The sequence below is a fragment of the Pteropus alecto genome, unplaced genomic scaffold (assembly GCF_000325575.1).
Source record: "Pteropus alecto unplaced genomic scaffold, ASM32557v1 scaffold79, whole genome shotgun sequence".
Classification (NCBI taxonomy): Eukaryota; Metazoa; Chordata; class Mammalia; order Chiroptera; family Pteropodidae; genus Pteropus; species Pteropus alecto.
The window spans coordinates 11,780,360-11,799,145 of NW_006494612.1; the positions used below are offsets into that span (position 1 = coordinate 11,780,360).

The 18,786-nt window shown below is 37.8% G+C and overlaps 1 protein-coding gene and 1 non-coding gene across 9 annotated transcripts in view; both read right to left on the bottom strand.

The window, feature by feature from the left end:
• Positions 1 to 270: 270 nt before the first annotated feature.
• The window catches only part of MCM9 (minichromosome maintenance 9 homologous recombination repair factor), a 68,560-nt gene continuing 50,044 nt past the window's right edge, over positions 271 to 18,786 (bottom strand). For 3 of the 8 annotated variants that reach the window (XM_015600097.2, XM_025042378.1, XM_025042379.1), the window contains 5 exons: positions 10,817 to 11,019; positions 9,953 to 10,198; positions 8,849 to 8,931; positions 8,241 to 8,386; positions 271 to 3,177 (listed from right to left, as the gene is read on the bottom strand). In XM_015600097.2, coding sequence (XP_015455583.1) covers positions 1,728 to 3,177; positions 8,241 to 8,386; positions 8,849 to 8,931; positions 9,953 to 10,198; positions 10,817 to 11,019 — 2,128 coding nt within the window. In that variant the 3' untranslated portion in view covers positions 271 to 1,727. Of the gene's footprint in view, positions 3,178 to 8,240; positions 8,412 to 8,848; positions 8,932 to 9,952; positions 10,199 to 10,816; positions 11,020 to 18,786 lie in introns of all 8 variants that reach the window. The other 5 variants (XM_025042380.1, XM_006926127.3, XR_003044321.1 and 2 more) reach the window with 5 other exon arrangements.
• Positions 6,739 to 6,857, bottom strand: LOC112474370. The gene has a single exon (XR_003044351.1). It is a non-coding gene; the product is annotated as a 5S ribosomal RNA (ribosomal RNA).

Sequence of the window (18,786 nt, forward strand, 5' to 3'; positions counted from 1 at the left end):
CAGCCGTGATAGTACTTTTGCCCACTGCTGACTCCTCTGTGCATCTCTGAGACCCCCGAGTTTGGCCTCTAAAGGAAATGGAGTGCCTTCGGGATAGCTGATTCTATGATATGAGACAAGAAAAAAAATCAAAATGGGTCAGGAACATGCTGTTGTTTTCAGATAGCATGGATGCTTTCAGAAATGTCAGAGTCATGAAAGGTCAACATAAAAGGATTTCCTGTGAAACAAGTTGTGAGACTTTGCGCATTGAATACAAGCAAAGCAAGGTAGTTGTTACACCAAAGTAGGCTGTGATACAAGTTTAATTTTTCAATATTACATTAACATATGATATACATAGTATGACATATTACATAATCATACTACGCTGGGAAGTTATTAAGTACAGAATTAACGAAGAAATTACTAAACCAGTCTTGATGTTTAAGAATAGGCTTAAATGAATGTGCAATAATAAATTTTATAATCACCGCTATGTATGTCCTTTGTGAGCTGTTTAAGGTCTTTAAAGATTTTTAAAAGACTCATCTATACTAAATTTGTACTCTTAGTTTAAATTTTCTAGAAAATTTAATTAGTTGATTTTGGAATTAATGTTTAAATGCTCAAGAAAAATTGGGGTTCCTAATTTTTTTTCTGTATAAATTTAAAGAAGTGATTATTAAGCAAAGTACATATAGTTTTGAGTATTTTTCATGCCTAAAAGTCACTCAGGCAATGAATCTACTATTATTATTTTTTATAAATTCATACCTCACAGGAGAAATCTTGTAATTATGGATTCCTAACAGCACCTGTTAGAATCCAAAAGAAGACATATTTTAAAAGGACTTAAGACAAAGCTTGAGTTATCTATTTGTACCAAACAGTCATTTGCTTGGTTTTAAAGACAAACCAAGGAATTACATTTAGCAGGAATTAAATTTCCATATTAACCACTATGGTGATGTCATGAAATATCATTGAGACTACTGCACACTCTCCTTCCAACCACAGGACTTAAGTTGTGTTGAAGAAAAGTTCTCAAAAGATCAAAAGAATCTGAAGCACAAAATGTTGGCTCAAGAAAGGAAGGAAAACTCAAAAGGTCAATACTTCAGAAAGAGACTATTTGACCAATTGCCAGATCTTTAGGAATACCATGGAATTGTGAGGATGCTTCTCAAAGAAAGAAAAACATTAGTCACATTTAATCTGACATGTAATAAACACAAAAATACTAGAAAAATCATGATTTTTGTCAAATCATAATAAATATTCGCCACACTCAGAACACCATGTGGGGAAAAGAAAACAAAAAGGAACATATAGAAGAGTTCATCAAACTTGTTAGCTTTATAGCACTTCCTTCCTAGCAACTGTTCCTGAGTGAATGAAAGAGGGGTTACCGGGAAGACCCACTCCTTAAAAACAAAACAGAAACATCTTTGGGAATACAAGTACTCCGTCTGCAAAATTATGCACAATGTCAATTCATCTGATTCAAATGCTGCTATCACTGACCTACACTGATTAAATAACCTTTCGAGTCATGAAGATAAAACTGAAATTATAAAACCTGATGAGGGAGCTGGTATTCAGAGTAAGGCTCCACATGGCCCACAATTCTGTACATATGTAAACACCATGTTGGTACCCTGAAGGTGCTGTGTTGAGTCAGGGAGGGTAAAGTTTGACCAGGGTGCTGTGTTGAGTCAGGGAGGGTAAATCATGACTTTCCATGATTATGGCTTTTTTTTCATTTCTTCGTCCCAATCAAAATCCAATGCTTCGTCTTCTAGTTCAGGTAAGGTAAAGAGAGATTTTTTGGAAAGAATGAATGGTTCAGTGGACCCCGCCAACTGAAAAGATTTCCTTTCCCTGCCAATCATTGTAGCTGTGGTCGTGGGAGGAGGGCTTGGGCCTCTCTTACCCCAGTTCTTACTTTCAGAAGGAAGAGGGGCTTCTGATTTGGAGTCAGAGGAAGTGAAGGAGAAGTTGGCCAATTTGGCTAATGTGCAAGCATGAACCCTGCTGCTTTTATTATTGCATGAAAGCTCTTCCTTTTTGTCTCTTTCACAAGGAAGACGTAAACGCCTAGTCTCACTCTGAAACTCAAATTCAGGCTGAATAACTACCTTTTCAGGGGCATGTTCCCTCTTCTCTCTTGACCCATCTTCCTTTGGTGGCTGCTGTGACACCTCCTTTGCCTTCCCCTGCAGCTGATCTGAGCTTCCGTTTCCTGAGGCAGAGGCCAACTTTTCTGGACTCTTCACAGGAAGAGCTGCATTTCTAGTTCCATGCTGGGAAATTTTAGGACTCTGAACTGCTATTTTAGTTGTGTCAGGAGACATATGGCTGTGGTCTTCAGGGGAGCGGATCAGTTTTGCCTTATGTTTGAAAGTAAATTTTGCCAGTTTGGCCACAGGGAGATCTGGACTCTCGGTCCTTTCAAGTTCAGGCTCTTCTGCCTGAGCAAGGGACTGCTGTCTCTTTCTTTTGAGAGTGTCCAATGTTCTTTCTGAGCTGTGTACAGGGATGGATGGAGGACGAGAAAGGCTTGTGGGCTGGGAAGGTGCCCTGGAGGGATTTCCACATATCTCCCGGGCCTTCTCCTTGCGCAGCCTGTGCAGTTTCCTGGGGACATGATGAGTCAGAACTGAATCTGGTTCATCAGCAGTTACTGCTGCTGCCTTTTTTTCCTTTTTACCCTCAACACTGTCTGGCCTTAATGGAGCTTCTGTTTCTCCTGGTGTTGGAAGCTGTCCAGTTTCCAATTTGCTCTTTTGGCCTAGCTCACTCTTTTCTTTGCCCTGAGATCTGCTGTTGGAGGTTTTCAAAGCTATTTTTCCCCCAGTTGTTTTAGGACCAGGAGACACAGGAACAGTGTTGTTAGGTTCAACCTGATGAGTTGCCATGGAATCAAACCAATCCAAACTGTCATCTCTGCTATCTTTGTGCTCTCCTGAATGTTTACTTGTTGACCTATTAGGCTCCAGATGGGGTGGGGGATGGAGGAGTGAGCTCCCCTTGGGACTGCCTCCAGGAGAGGGGATACGCATGCTACAGTTCATTTCCTGCTGTGTTGATGTTCTGAACTGGGATTCTTCCCCGGGATCATTTCTCGAGGGTCCGGGAGTAGTCTCTGCCTCCACCGCCTGTGGTTGGGATTGGTACACACTCTGATTCTGTAACCTGTAGCAGAAATAAAGAAAGAAAACATATACTGAAGGGAAGAGAATTTGCTTTAATCTTCTCATTTCTTTAGTGTCTGAGATGTCATTTAAAGGGTTAAGTCCAACATAATTTCAAGTTAATACCAAATACAGTGTCTTAGAATAGCAGAAAAAATGATCCTTTTTCATCATAACAGAATTTAAGTGCTCCAATAATCATTCTAATTCAATCTGAAACTGTAGTAAAATAGAGAAAACAAAGTAGCGAGTTTGTCTGCAGTTCTAGTTCTCTCTGAAAGTTCATTTAATTCATTTAAGATTGTTTAAAGATCAATGTAAAATGCTCACTCTTATCTCTTGTATTACATGCGCAAGTGCAAGACAAAGTTGCAGCTATTTATACAGAAGCTTATTGCTGATCAAGAAAGTAGTTCTACTTGCGTAACAGCTAGTTTCCAGATCAGAATCAAAGTGTAAGACTAGAAATTATGACTTCTCACATCTCTTTACCTAAAAGAGGTACTAAATTTAGGGCATCTACAAAATCATCTTCCTCAAGAGTAAAGAGACCATGATCACTCTGTACCCATGGCTCCCACAAACCTCTCTAGTATTCATATTCATGGCAGACCTCCCCATGCAACTGTGACATCTTTCCTGTAAAGCCCAGCCATGTCAAAATGTATTCTGGGCAGCTACTCTCCACCAAGTTGATACAGAGTCAAAACCAACTGACTCTTATGATCTAGCAATTCCACTTCTGAGTATTTATCCAAAGAAAACCAAAACAATAATTCACCCCTATGTTCACTACAGTACTATTTAAAATAGCCAAGATATGGAAGCGACCTAAGCGCCTATCAATAGGCGATTAGATAAAAAAGATGCACATATATACAAGGGAATATCACGCAGCCATGGATAAGTCTCTATGTGACTTATTTCACTTACCATAATACCCTTTAGGTCTATCCATGTTATTGCAAATGGTAAAAATGAAATCTTACTATTTGCAATAACATGGATAGACCTAAAGGCTATTATGGTAAGTGAAATAAGTCACATAGAGAAAGACAAATACCATATGATTTCACTTATATATGGAATCTAAGGAACAAAATAAACAAACAAACGATACGAAAACAGACTCATAGATACAGAGAATAAACTGATGATAGCTAGATGGGAGGGGAGTTAGGAGGAGGGGTGAAAAAGGTGAAGGGATTAAGAAGTACAAATTAGTAGTTTCAAAACAATCATGGAGATGTAAAGTACAGCATAGGGAATATAGTCAATAATACAGTAATAACTATGTTTAGTGCCAGGTGAGTATTATCAGGGTGATCGCCTCATAAATTATATAAATGTCTAACCACTCTGCCGTACACCTGAAACTAAAGAAGATTATATTGAATGTCAACTCTAATTGGAAAATAAAAATTTAAAAGAAAAAAAAAAAGTTAAAAAACAAAACCAAAAACCTACTGACCCTCCCTGAATGAGGGATCTGATCAGTGACATCCATTTTAAATCTTGGGCATATTAGGAAACTGAATAATGCCAGAGGACCAATTTCTAACAGAGATTGCAGTGTCTCAAAAGGAAGTCCTTTAGAAAGCCCTTCCTAACAACCTAGAAATGCCTTTTCAGCATAAAGGGCAACATGACCTTGCTTCCATGTACTAAATCTGAAGAGGCATTACACCAAAAAGCAGAAGAATAAATTATTCTAAAAATATGTGTAATCATAGAAAAAGAATAGGAAAAAATACATTAAATTTAAATGAATTTTAAATTGAAATATACAAAATACATTAAAATATTAATGGTAGATTTCTCTGGGAAATAAGATTATATGTGATTTTTATTTTCTTATTAATTCATTACTATTACTTTTCAAAATACTCTATAAAGAACATGTATTACCTCTTACAATGCGGAACAAAAATTTTATTGTATAAATACTGGGTTATAGTCACGCATGGCACATGGTAAATTTAGAAGCATCAACACAGCAAATCCATGTTCACTGTAGTCACAACCAACCAACAAAACAAATATAGCTTTCACAATTACTACTGTCTAGTATACTTTCAGCATCAAACTGAGGTCAAGGATACTCATAATTGTTAGAGCTCCATAACAATGTCCTAAAAGATAGGGAATTTTCAGGGCTAGAATAATTTAGCCCTACTATTTTGGTCTAATTCTGACTTTAGGAATTAAATTCTCCCCTACATAAAATGTTTGCAGTTTTACTACAGCTTCCAAAAGACAGCAGCATCTTTGCACTCTGATTTGAAGTGGGCAGAATGGGCACCATTTGAGGCAGGCTGCACTAAACACCATTTTCTAGAAGAAAAATGTGATAAAAATACAAATAGTTTTATTATTGATTTGTGATCTCCTTAAGACATAGAGAACTCTTTCCTAAGGGGATAAAAACCCATATGCTACTTGGGGTTTTCTCATTTGATAAGATTAGCTTTAGGTTGTGTTTCAGCAGTAACTCACTTTCATTTGTGGGGCACCTGATTTTGTTGCTATGACATCAATGCCAAACAGGGCCCCACATTATAAAGAAAAATCAGAAGAAAAGAACATTTTAAGGCAGAATCCCATCTTTTATATCATCTACTTTTTTTTCCTTCCAGTAGAGTCATTTTGAATTTGCTAAGTCCAATCACTGTTTCTTCTATCACATAACACTGATTCTGAGCCTCACAATTCCTGAAACCAGCATGTTTTTGGTAGTCAAAATGATTAGTTTCTGGTAAGTCAAAATGAGCAGCCTCTCTAAAAGCAAAGCCAAGCCCAGGGCAGGCCTGGAAAGGATCTACTATATCAAATCATAAAAGAACCGAAGGAATAGCTTTGATCTTAACACCATGCTCTGGATCATTAAAAAACCAGGAGACCAAAAGCAAAGAGGGTTGATTTTGTACAAAGTGCAAATTTACTGCAGACTGGCATCTGGGTGTTAGCAGGACAAAGCCAGCCCCATGCTTTCCCAGGAAGGCTGTGCTGAGGTTTTGTAAATTAGAAAGAGAATGCTGCTGGATGAAGGGAGTGAGTGAAAAGGAGAGAAAAGCCAGGAAAGGAATTCTCAAGGTTTTACTTAATACAGTCAACAATCTCAATGTGGGCTCCACATGTCTTTCTGTAGCTGCCCCACTGTCATATATACGTCATTAACCAATTCACAGCTTCAGGATCAACACCAATAACCAGGTTCAGGCCAATTATTAAGCCACTCAACTGATCATGAAGATACTCAAATAGATACAAATTCCTCATTCCTGTTTCACTCAAAGTCTAGCTTTTTAGAAGATCATGTATTTAGGGAACACGCAAACAATAAAGTTCAGGCAAAAATTCTTCAGGCAATACACATGACAGATTCCTTCCCATATGTCCACATTTTAACAAGTCATTAGAAAGATGAGTTTTGAAACACTGCTTTTCTTATTCCTGAGTCGTTACCCTGTAGGATGAAAAATGGATCTTCCTCTTTAACATAAAATACATCATTCTCACTGGGGATATTTTTAGTCTATTAAATATGTTAATTTTTCTAAAACACCTATAGCACCTGGTCTTCCTAGGTGGTCTCCCATCCAAGTACTAACCAGGCCCAATCCTGCTTAGCTTCCGAGATCAGACGAGATCGGGCACGTTCAGGGAGGCATGGCTGTAGACTTATGTTAATTTTTTAAAGTTGTGAATTTGGGCATGTAGTGAAGGAAAATCATGATGCTTAAGGGAGGGTCACAGGCACCACTAATGAAGTAGGGGGGCCTTTCCCAGGTGTAAGTCAGCACTGGTTATCTCTACTTAGTATGTGGCTTTTTCCATACACTAGCTTAGGCTGGCCCCAACCATTCTGGGCCTCAGTTTTCTACCTGTGATTTTCTCTCACCAGGGTTATGGGAAGACTAATGACTAAATATTTATTATGATTGGAAGAAAGCTTTAAAAACAATAAGAATAAAATTAAAATATTAATGAACACTAAGATTCTTTGTGTAAATTCCCTTGCACATGTCTTCTCCTGGTGAGGAAAAATGATACAGCCAAGTTCTTAAAATATTCTGTGTCTGGGTCTGGCCTGGGATAGATAGCTCTTCCGGAGTCTAACTTCCTCTTTCTGAACAGCAGTCCCAGCAGCCTCTTTGAATGGGATTGCTCTACTTCTTATATTGAGCCAAAGAAAGAGAAGAGGAAGAAGTGGTAGCAAACATGATAAAGCCCATTTTCCAAAGCGTCTTGATTCCACAATAACTGTGAATCTTGGGTATAAAGTGTGGGTAGCCTGCCTAATGCTTCCCATGTAATTGTGACCCAGGGTTATAAATCTTACTAAGTAGGGCAAAGAACAAGTCAGTAGTCTCCATGAGTTCACCAAACCAGCAAGCCAAGGAAACACAGCTATGGAAAATGGTCTCCAAAGATGGCAGCCATTAAGAAATTTCCTCATTTCTGTATGTCTATGCCACTCTTCTCATCAAGAGGTACTGTCTATTTCCATTCACCATGCATGTGGGCTGACCTTGTGACTTGTTCTGACCTACAGAATATGATGATGATCTATAGAAAGTGATGCTGCACCAGTCCCAGCCCAGCTCATAAGACGCCTGGTAGCTTCTACTTTTGCTCTATTTGATCCTAAGCTACCATGTCAGAATTCTGACTACCCTACAGTAGTGAGGGCCCAGCCAGTCCAGTGAAGGCACCACATATGTGACAGAAGCCATCTTGGATGTGCCAATCCCAGCTGACCCCCCAGTTAAATGCAGGTGTATGAATAACCCCAGTTGACGCTATATGGGGTGGAGATAAGCCATCCCCATTGAGCCCTCCTGAATTTCTGACTCCCAGAAGAGTAAGCACTAAAATGGTGACGGTGTTTCTTTTCTTAAGCCACTGAATTTGGGGGTTGTTGATTATATAGCAATAGATAAATGAAACAATCCCCTATAGATAATACTGACAGATTTTCCATTTAATTTATACTTCCTTCGTTTCACTAAATGCCAAACAAGAATTTTTCATTATAGGTCTTTACGAGTTTTCTTTTCTCACCTTTCAAGTCTTCTTAGCTCTTCACTCAAGAGGTTGTGCAGCTCCAGCTTTTCTAGAATAAGTTCACACTGCCTCTGGTACTGCTCCAGAGGGTTTTCAGGAAAGGAAGTGTGCAGTGCATTCACACCTCCCAGCAGTGCGCCTCCCTGAAGGGGTGAGAAACAGAAAATACTGGGGAGAGTCACCAGGCCAGCCTGCACAGATGAAGTGCACACTAGGGACCACTGATCCCAGGTGGCTAAGAACAGCCCTCCAGACCCCGCTCTTGGAATCAGAATCACCCGGGAGACTTTTTCATCCGTTCTTGGTGGCAAGCATTGTTCTAGGAAGCCACACGCTGACTGGTGGGACCATGAGCATCCCTCAGTGTGTTGAAGAGAAAAAGGATTGAGATCTACCACTTTAAACAGGCAAAAGCAATGCTACTGACTCAGAGAATGTTTCCATGACAACTTTTTTCATTCTTTTAAATGGTTTCCTTTGGCTATATTTCCAGAAATTATTAGGTCTAGGATATAATCATTTTTATGACCCTTGATATGCTATATATTATCTTTTTTTAAAATACTTGAATTACAGTTCAAATATTAGATACGAAATGTCCTTACCTGCATTGAGGACTCCATTACTGACACCGCTGTAATAGCATCTTCCAGAGTCACGGTGTCACGAAACATCAAGCGAGCATGAGCTAACAAAATAAGATGCATTTGAAATTACAAAGATAGGAATTTTTTAAATAAATATTTGAGGTGATAAATGTAATACTATATCTGATTGCCATCCCCCCAAAATTATATTTTATGAATGAACTACTATTAACAAATTAATTTTACTAAATAAGCACAAAAGTTTAACTAGTTTTAAGGTTGTTTCTCTAATAATAGGCCTAATCCTTCTGCACAGCCCATGGCAATTCTGTGTATTTATATGAAAAAGTACCCTGGGTTCCAGAAAAGAAAGGGGCTATAAAAGCATATATTTAATATTCAACAACTTTTAATCCTCACTTTCTAGTCTATTATAGAAATACACAAAATTAAACTCATTTCTCATCTCTGGCACTTCTCTTTATCTACAAGTTTTTCAAAGCTACCCAACTTGCGAGCCCAAATTTTGGGAATTTCTTGCTCTAAAACTGGCTATAAATCCTTAAAAAAGTGAAGTGCATTTGTTTTGTAGAACTTTTTGTTAAGCATTAATTATGTCATGATATGGTGTAGTCAGTTCACGTGAATTGTTTTTGAATTATTGAAACAAGGGCTATATGTAAAAGCCAATGTTAGAAAAAAGTCTTGAGATTCATGTTAGCTGTATGCTTGCACATAAGCCTCACACCCTAGGGATGGAATAGGGCATGGCATTTTTAATTCCATGTTATTATGTTAATGGCGGGTTGCTAACAGGAAACAATTCCAAACAAGGCAGTATCCCACCCAAAATGCTAATAGACTGCCATTGAGAAACACAACATCAGTAAATAACGCTTTCTGAATGAATGATGTCTTAAGTTATATGAGGTCCTGAGATCACAAAGATTCCTCTTTCTTAATGACACTACATTTCACTCAACACCCATATCTGTTCCCAGAGGAGTGGAGGTTTCATAGCTCAGAGCCTTTACTTTGTAAGCAACCGTGAGCACCTCAGAGTAGGGATTATTCTTATTCATCTTTGAATTCATGGTGCTAAGTCCCAAGCTTTGTACGTACTGGGTACCCAACAAAAAAATTCATGTGTTGAATGAAATAAACCTTCTGCTAATCGTATCAGGCTTTCCAACAGGCGGATGGTTGTCCGGGCAGCGTTCCGGGAATCACTCTGCCTTTGCATTTGGTAGTACCGGAGAAGAACCTGATTACCCACATCAGACAGTGTGGGCTGCAGATTCCTAATGAGGCAGAAGTAGGTTTTCATCTTTTCCATGCTCCAGAGCTTCTCTGATTTGCTTGGGTAACCTGTATATATCAGGTGTTGGGTCAGTAATTTCTAAGAACCGGCAAACACTCATTTAAAGGGTTTTGATAAAGTTCTTGTACTCTTTTTTAAAAAGATAACCTTTAGGTTTTGTGGCCATTGAAATCTAGACCTGTCTTTGCATAGCATATAGTTCTAAAACAAACAGTCTTAGGATCTAAGTGTAATAAAGGTAAGGTTCCTCTGGGAGTTAAAATTACTCAGAATAATTCTGGTCTGCCCTATAGTAATAAATAGTACTTGAATAAATCTAATTTAAAGAGAAGCTCACATTTAGATTTCTGCTTCATAATTCAGTCCAGTTCTCTTTGCATGCAAGAGGTGAGAAGTAATTACATATCACAAGATCGCCCCCTTTCATCACAAAAAAACATATTCACAACTCTAATCTCATCAATGGCAAATAGAGAAAAGCCCTTTATCTTCTGCTCATTATTCTGGGTTCATTAACTGGCTCCTCTCACCGCTTCTGGTTTAAGCGGCTCTCTATTGCTTGTAGATAGGGTACCTTGGGTATTTATTTAATTGTCTTCAAACAGAGTTTTATTTGGTTACATCTACTTTTTCTTTGTCAATTTGATTTGTTTGTCTCCACATACCTTTGTTTTCTAAGATAAATGAGGAAATTATACGATCCCAGTCTTCATTCTTGGTATCAAGCAAAACCAGGATCAGGTCAAATCGACTTAAGAGTGGGCTGCCAAGGGCAATGTTCACAGACACGGATTCATAGGGGTCGTACTGGCCTTTGGGGTTAGTTGCTGCCAGGATGGTGGTCCTTGTGTTCAGCTTGCACACGAGGCTACCAAAGAGAAAGTATCATTCACTCACTGCTGAGATTCAAATAAAATGCAAGATTAAACTAGTTAATAAAAAGGATTACCAGAGGGCGAGGGAGAGGGAGAAGAGGGAGGCAGATGGGTAAAAGGGGTCAAATATGTGGTGACATTAAAGAAGTAAAAATAAATTAAATTTTTAAAAAAGGAGTCCCTGCATCTTGAAAAAGGAGTCATTGCATCTTGAAAATCTAGAGAAACTCACATGAAAGAGAATGTGGCATGATACAAGGAGGTATCACAAACACTAAGTTCAATAGAGTACATTTACATTAGCCTATCTCGAAGAGAAATAAGTGTTCATACTACTTCTTATGACCCACTGTGAGCAGATCCTCTGCTGGGTGCTAAGAGGTATACAAAATAAACCAAACATGGATACTACTCTTCAGGAGGAGCTTGCAATCCATTAGCCGTAATGGTGAGACAAGGCAGAATACAGTAAGCTCTAGAAGTATAATGGTCTCAGGAGAAGTAAAGATGTCATATATTCATCTAAGTGGATGGAAGAGATGACCAGAAAAGCTATACAAGACAGCTTTTGAGCCTTTCATGACACATGAACTTTTTAAAATGGATATATATATTCATGGAGAGGATGGAGGTGGAGGGTGAGAGCGACTTTGGAGAATGGTGAGTGGTTGAAGTAAAAACTTTCTGTGTGTTCGCTTTGTTTTGATTTTTCTAAAAGTGAAAGAAACAAAAAATAGATATAGAGAAATGGAAGGAGGAAGTAAGAGAGGAAGGGAAGGAAGCAGGGGAAATCAGGAAAAATAAAGGTTGATTAGCATTGAGTTTATGAAGAACAACAGTAAAGGGAAGATTAAAGGGAATTGGGAGTGGTGGGTGGCTTAGATGGGGAAGGACCATGGATGGGACACACAGAGGAGACAAGGACAATGGTCCAGGAAGAGGCACACAAATCCTAATTGGAGCAGTGGCAGGATAGGTATGGATATGTCATAACATATATATTGTTTTTAAACTTATTAATGATAGGCAAGTCCTTAGAATAATATAGTATATTAAGTAACAATAACAAACGTAAAATTTTCTCTCTATATCTGTATATTCTCCAGTCAATGACCGTTTTTAGTTATAGTGGCATGTCTGCCCCTCAGTAGTCATAGTCCTCTGACATCAGCAACGCACTGCATCTGTTTATCTCGGATCTATTTCCAGTTGGCTCTAGCAATTACCTCATACCCTAAAACTGAGAAAGCTGGAGAATCTTTATTTTCAGCAAATGGCACAAGAAGACGCTCATTAAAGAAGAAAAAGAGAAACAAGGCACATTCACTAAAAACTAAATTCTCTTTAAAAAATAAATTACTGAAAGGGAACAATTCTGAACAATTATGTGTCAAATTGTTTTGTAAAGACAGTTATTTAGAACTTAGAATCCAATCCGCCATAAAAATAATGTAATAAATAGTTCTTAACTCATCCCACAAAAGCACATTTAATCCATATCGAAGTGAGGCTATTTATATTTATCATGAAAAAGGAATATTGCTGCAATACTGACAATGAAACAAAGTACAATTGCACATGAAATATTTTTAAAAAATTATTTTCAGTGCGAGGTAACTGTTCTTCCTCTCTCTCATCAACAAATATTTATAAGCCATTTCCTGCATGCAAAGGGCTGTTTTGAGAATTCAGAAAGGTGTACACCTGGTCCTTTTCTCCAATTAGTTTACAGGAGAACTGCTGGAGGATGGGAGGCTCAACAGAGCACCTCTCAGAGTATATGTGCAACGGACAATGGCATCAGTGTCAGCTTTAGTATCAGTAAAGAGAAACCTCTGGGTATCCATAAGAGATATAATCTTAAAGCTATCCATGGTGTGAGAAGGAAAATGAACTAGCAAAGACAAAAGAAGGTGGTGAATTATTCCTGAGATAACTGGAAAAAAATGAAAAAAATAAGCTTAAGGAAGGAAGCTAGGGAAGAATTATACATGGAGAAAAAAGATGCTGCATTAGTAGAAATGCCACTAATGAAAAATAGAGGGGTGGGCAGGGGAAGCAGATATCCTGCGGGATAATAAGTCAGGCAGCTGCCTCTAACAAAGAAAGAGGATAAGGACAGTGCCAGGCGGGACAGAGTGGTCTCTGGTCATTTGAAAAAGGGAAAGGCAGTACATAAGCCTGGTGGCTGTAGACGTGTGCTACAAACATTACTGTATCCGAAACTGAACGGGGCTCTTGAAAATACAGACATATATATGGTCTAATTTTAACTACTTCATGCATAGTAATAACTCACTAAATAACTACTGAGTGAATGAACTCACGAGTTAGTGTAAGGTAATTGTCATTCTTCCAATCCAATATGAACTCCATCTTCTTCAATAGTAATAATAAAGATATCTACCATATCTGTAATACCAAGCACTGTGTATTTATGTAGACATAGGCTTTATGTATATACATAATACATCTCATCTTCACAACAACCTGAAAGGTAGGTATTACTATCACCAACTTAGAAATTAAAGAAACTAGAAGTCCAGAGATGTTAATAACTTCTCCCAAGGTTACAGAGAGAGTAGCAGAGCTGAGATTCAAATCTGGATCTGCTTATAGCTTCAAAACCAATGCTCTTTCACCTCCAAACTGCCACGCTGGTGGTGTAACATTTTAGATAAACAGTTCCTGTGTTCTTAAAGATTCTACCTGATGTTTTAGGTATTTATTTACTTGCTTTATTTTTTTTCCTACTAAATTTGATCTTTCTTGAGGGATTGTTACTTATTGTTATAATCCTCAGGCTGCCTGTCACATAGTAAATGCTCAAAAAATAAGCACTAAACAAATGATAAAAAATAAATCTTTACTTACTTCACTATTTCTAAAATTCAGAGTTGTTTTAAATTCACAGGCTTCAATAGTCATAAAATAATCATGATAATATATTCTTTTTCTGTTTAACTTGGAGTGAAAACATTCCGGTTTCTGAAAAAGCGACTTTTCTATTTTTAATCTACATATGTAACCTTTCCTACAAACATAGTAATTTTCCTAAATATTGTAAAGTTGGGTTACATAAACTATTTTTACCATTACAAGCCCTCCAGAAAGTGCCCTTGTTTTTGTGACAGTCTCTCATTATATCCTGTATGGGGTGATGCCTATCTTTACTCATGGCTTCAATCACCTATATTCTGTCACTTCCAAATTTAACTGTAGACTGTGGTAGTGGCCACTGTATGTTCACCAGACCTTATTTTCCTTCCCTTAGGAATAGAGCAAGATTATATTTCCCACTTCCTTTTACAGTTAAGCAGGGCTGTAATACCAAGTCTAGCCAATGGAATGAGGTCAAGAACCTATACCACACTTTCAGGTCAGGCACCTAAAAGCCTTCCTGTGAAACTGTCCCTGTTTTCTCTCTCTTTGCCAGCAGAGTATAGAAGAGGATAAGGCCTTGGAGTCGGAGAGCCACCAGAGGAAAGGAGCCTGGGCCCTGAATGATAACGTGGAGCAGAGCACCCCACCCTCAACCCACATCAGACTGTAACATGAACAAGAAAAGCTTCCTTAGGCAAAATATTGCAGGAAAGAGATGAGTACAGGAAAGAATTGACCAGTTTTCAAGGAGAAATGAAAGATAATAAAGACAGCTCAGAAGTTTTAGGTTTTGAAGGGTTGGAAAAAACAACTGCTTCTAGACCCTAGGTAATATGAGGCAAGACTAAAAAAGACTGAAACAATGAAGTCCCAGTAAATTTTCTCAGTTGCATTAAGTGACCCAGACTAAGGGTTAAGCCTCCTGCTTTAGGTATCCTTACAGTAGGCACCATTAAGTTGAATAAGAGGAATGGAGGCCATATCCATGTTCATGGCAGCACTATTCATGACAGCCAAGAGGTGGAAGCAACCCAAGGGTTCATGGACAGAAGAATGGATAAACAAAATGTGGTATATACATACAATAAAATATTATTCAGCCTTAAAAAGAAATTCTGTCACATACCATAGCACAGATGAGCCATGGGGACATAAGTGAAATAAGCCAGTCACAAAGACAAATACTATATGATTCCACTTGTATGAAGTATCTAGGGCAGTCAAATTTATAGAAACAGAAACTGGTAGTTGCCAGGGACTAGGAAAGGGGAAAATGAGGAGTTGTTTAATGAGTATGGATTTTCAGTTTTGCAAGACAAAAAAACAAGATCAGTTGCACAACAATGTGACTATCCTCAACACTACTGAATGATACACTTAGAAATAATTAGGATAGCAAATTTTATGTTATGTGTCTTTTAACCACAATAAAAAAAAGTAATGCAGGCTGTTATGGACTGAATGTTTGTGTCTCCCTATAATTCATTATGTTGAAGCCCTAACCACCAATGTGATGATATTATGAGTGGGGACCTTCGACAGGTAATTAGGGTTAGATGAAGTCATGAGGGCAGACTCCCATAATAGGATTAATGTTCTTATAAAAAGAAGAGAGACTAGAGACTCTCTCCATACTCAGGCACTGAGGAAAGGCTATGTGAGTACACAGTGAGAAGGCAACTACCCATAAGTCAGGAGGTGGCCATAAAAAAGGAACAAACTATCGATACATACAACATGGCATGATCTTGAAAACATTATGCCAAGTGAAAGTTGTCAGACACAAAAATTCACATTTTGTGTGATTCTGTTTATATGAAATGTCCAGAATAAGCAAATCCATATAGACAGTAGGGGTTTGGGAGATGGGGAAAATGGGGAAAGGAGAGAATGAAGAGTGACAGCTAAAGGGTATGGGATTTCTCTTTGGGGTGATGAAAATATTCAGGAATTAGGTAGTGGTGATAGTTGTACACTATGAATATACTAAAATCCATGAAACTGTATACTTTAAAAGGATAGATTTTATGTGGTATGTGAATTATATCTCAAAGCTCTCATAAGAAAAAGTCAGAGGAAAAGATCAAAATAAATGGTATGTTTGTAAAAAGCAAAAACTATCTTTGTTCTCCTAAAGAGGAACATCCAAAAAATTGGGAAAACCTCCACAAAATTATATAAAATAAAAACATATTAATGATATTCTCATAATCCATTATGTATTTTTTGGTAATCTTAAATGCTAGGTATATACACCCTTCTCCTCTTTCTAACAAGGTTGATAAAACTGACAAATTACCTTTCACATCTAGGTTGATTCAAGGAGTGGTAACAAGAGATTCACAGACAACGGGAAGAGGAAAGAGGAAAGGAGTGAAAGCACTGTTTGCATGTATCACCTAGAAAGAACAGAAAATTCTCAAAGTGCTTGATCTGAACTTACAACCTCACAACTTGGTGCATGCCTGGATGCCTCTAAGGAAGGCTCCTCAGCATGTTCCACAGTCCCTTCAGCCCTCTAGGGGTCAGAGACCTCTCAGGGGTTGGGTACAAAGGCTGGTTCCCTACTCTCCCAGCCACCTCAGCTTAGCCTGAGGCGAGTTTATGAAAGATGCCACCAGAGATGAAGCTTCACAAGGTCCTGGGAGAAAAAGGCAAACAGGGTGCCTGGGTGTGGAGCAATTTTACCCTGAGGTTGTGGTTCCTAAGCCTGCTTCATCAATGAGAACTGAGATAGGTTTTAACAATCTATATTCCCAAGTCCTGTCTCAGAGATTCTGATAGGTAGGTTGGTGTGGACTAGAAAACTGAAGATCAGTTGAGTGGAGATTGGTGCTGTGGCTCTTCTATGGCTGTTGGAAGAACAATGTACTGATAAACACTTACTTATGTGTCTCACTACAAGCATCTTAGAATGGAGGCATTGTCTTTTCATCTTTGTAGCTAGCAGGTGTTAGCAGCTAGCAGAAAGCATGACACTGCTTAGTGCTCATGCATGTTTACTGAGTAAAACAATTGCCATCTTGCTGCTTTTTAAATTTTAGACTACACTGTCTACCTAGACATGCGAGTATATTTAGTAGCACCAAATACATAATTGCAATGTTAAATTTTCTCCTAAGATATGTTCTCAGCAAATAGTGAGGGTATCCTCTATTATTTAAGAATCTACTAATATCCTGCCCTTGATGAGGTGCTAACCTAGTTAAGTTTGAAAAGAACCTTGAAAATAATGAAACTTACCTTTCCCAAATCATTACTTAGTTCAGCATTCTACAGCTTTAAGATCATCATCACATAAAACTCTCTCAAATGACTACACTGTTGTGTGGCATTGTGCTGCAGCTCGTCAGGCACAGGGATCCATTTACACAGTTTAAAAAGACAGGTAAATTCAAATACAGATACATACTGATATCTTTTTTAAGCTCATATTTCAGCATTTGCCTCTTGGTTTTTCTATTTTCATTAATCAGCCAGGACAAATCTAAGGTATTAAAACCTCAAACTTTAAAAACATTTTCAAATTTAAGTAATATAAGCAAAGAACAACAAAAATTATTGGCTTTCTCAAACATGTACTGATTCAATAAAACCTATATTTTGGTGATGACACTGTTAGGTTACATTTTAGTAGACTCTAGGCATCCTGAGTATTTTAGCATTTTTTTCTATTTTGACTACCCATAACAAACTTTTACACTGCAGAAATCATGTTGAATGGTCTGTCCCAGCTACCTGCACATTCGAATGGTGGGTATATAGCTTACCATATGCCCCTACTGGTATACAACCACCACATGGATCAAGTTTAACCTTTACGCAAAAAACATTCTGTCTGGAATGATTAAGTGTGTGGTTCTGATTTTTAAAAAGAACTCTCTAACTCTGTGCAGTGCATATAAACTGACACATTAAAAAAAATCTCAGAACTCCCTGCAGCCTTGGAGGCCTGCCAGATACTCTGATCCAGTGGTTCATACTAATATCCTTAGAGAGATTATAATTCAAATAAAAAATCCTTCACAAATCAATCAGACTTTAATCACTAGAAACATGTAAAAGAGAAAGAGAGAAAACAAAAGCAGACATTTTCAAGAGATCTTGAAAATGATATTGCAAGGTATCAAACATCTCAAAGAAAAACCTGAAGTGATCCTAGAAAAAAGGCCCAGAAAATCTAGATAATGATGGTTCAATGAAAGATTCCTATTCTAGGATATAGAAGCCTTTGTATTGCTGGTCAAAGAAAAAAGGTATGAACTAGGGAATGAGGAGTAGGTAAGGTGTTTTAAAGGTAAAATTCAGAGTATTTTATTCTCGTAGAATACATGATTAAGTATTCCTTTTCTACACTTAATCCTTTTTATCTGCTACTAATTTACATTTTACTTGATATGCTTTACGTCTCAAGAGACATTTTCACAAGAGCTCTACATTTGGCAATTAACTGTATACTTTGCATCAGAAAGATTAAAAGACTTCTAATTAGGGAGAATGAACTTAAAATTCTGACACTGTTAGCCAAAAATTAGATGAACTACTATTGGAGGAAGATCTAACTTTTTCTTATACTGCAGAATGACACAGAGTAAGTGCTATGAAAAATGAACACGTGAGCTAAAGTGGCACTTGAAGAATATTTTCATTGGTTTCACCACTAAGCAGATAGCTATAACTGTTGATTGAGGGCACACTTAACTTTGGGCCCAAGAGCAAAAACAACTGTACTATTTTTGCATTTTTCTGTGAGTAATATTACGTTAAAATAAAAGTTAAAAAATAAAAAATTAAAAGGACAACTTGGATGGAGGAAAAAAAGATCACGCACATGGCGGTAACTATGATATGGGGAGAAACTATAAAAACCACTGAAG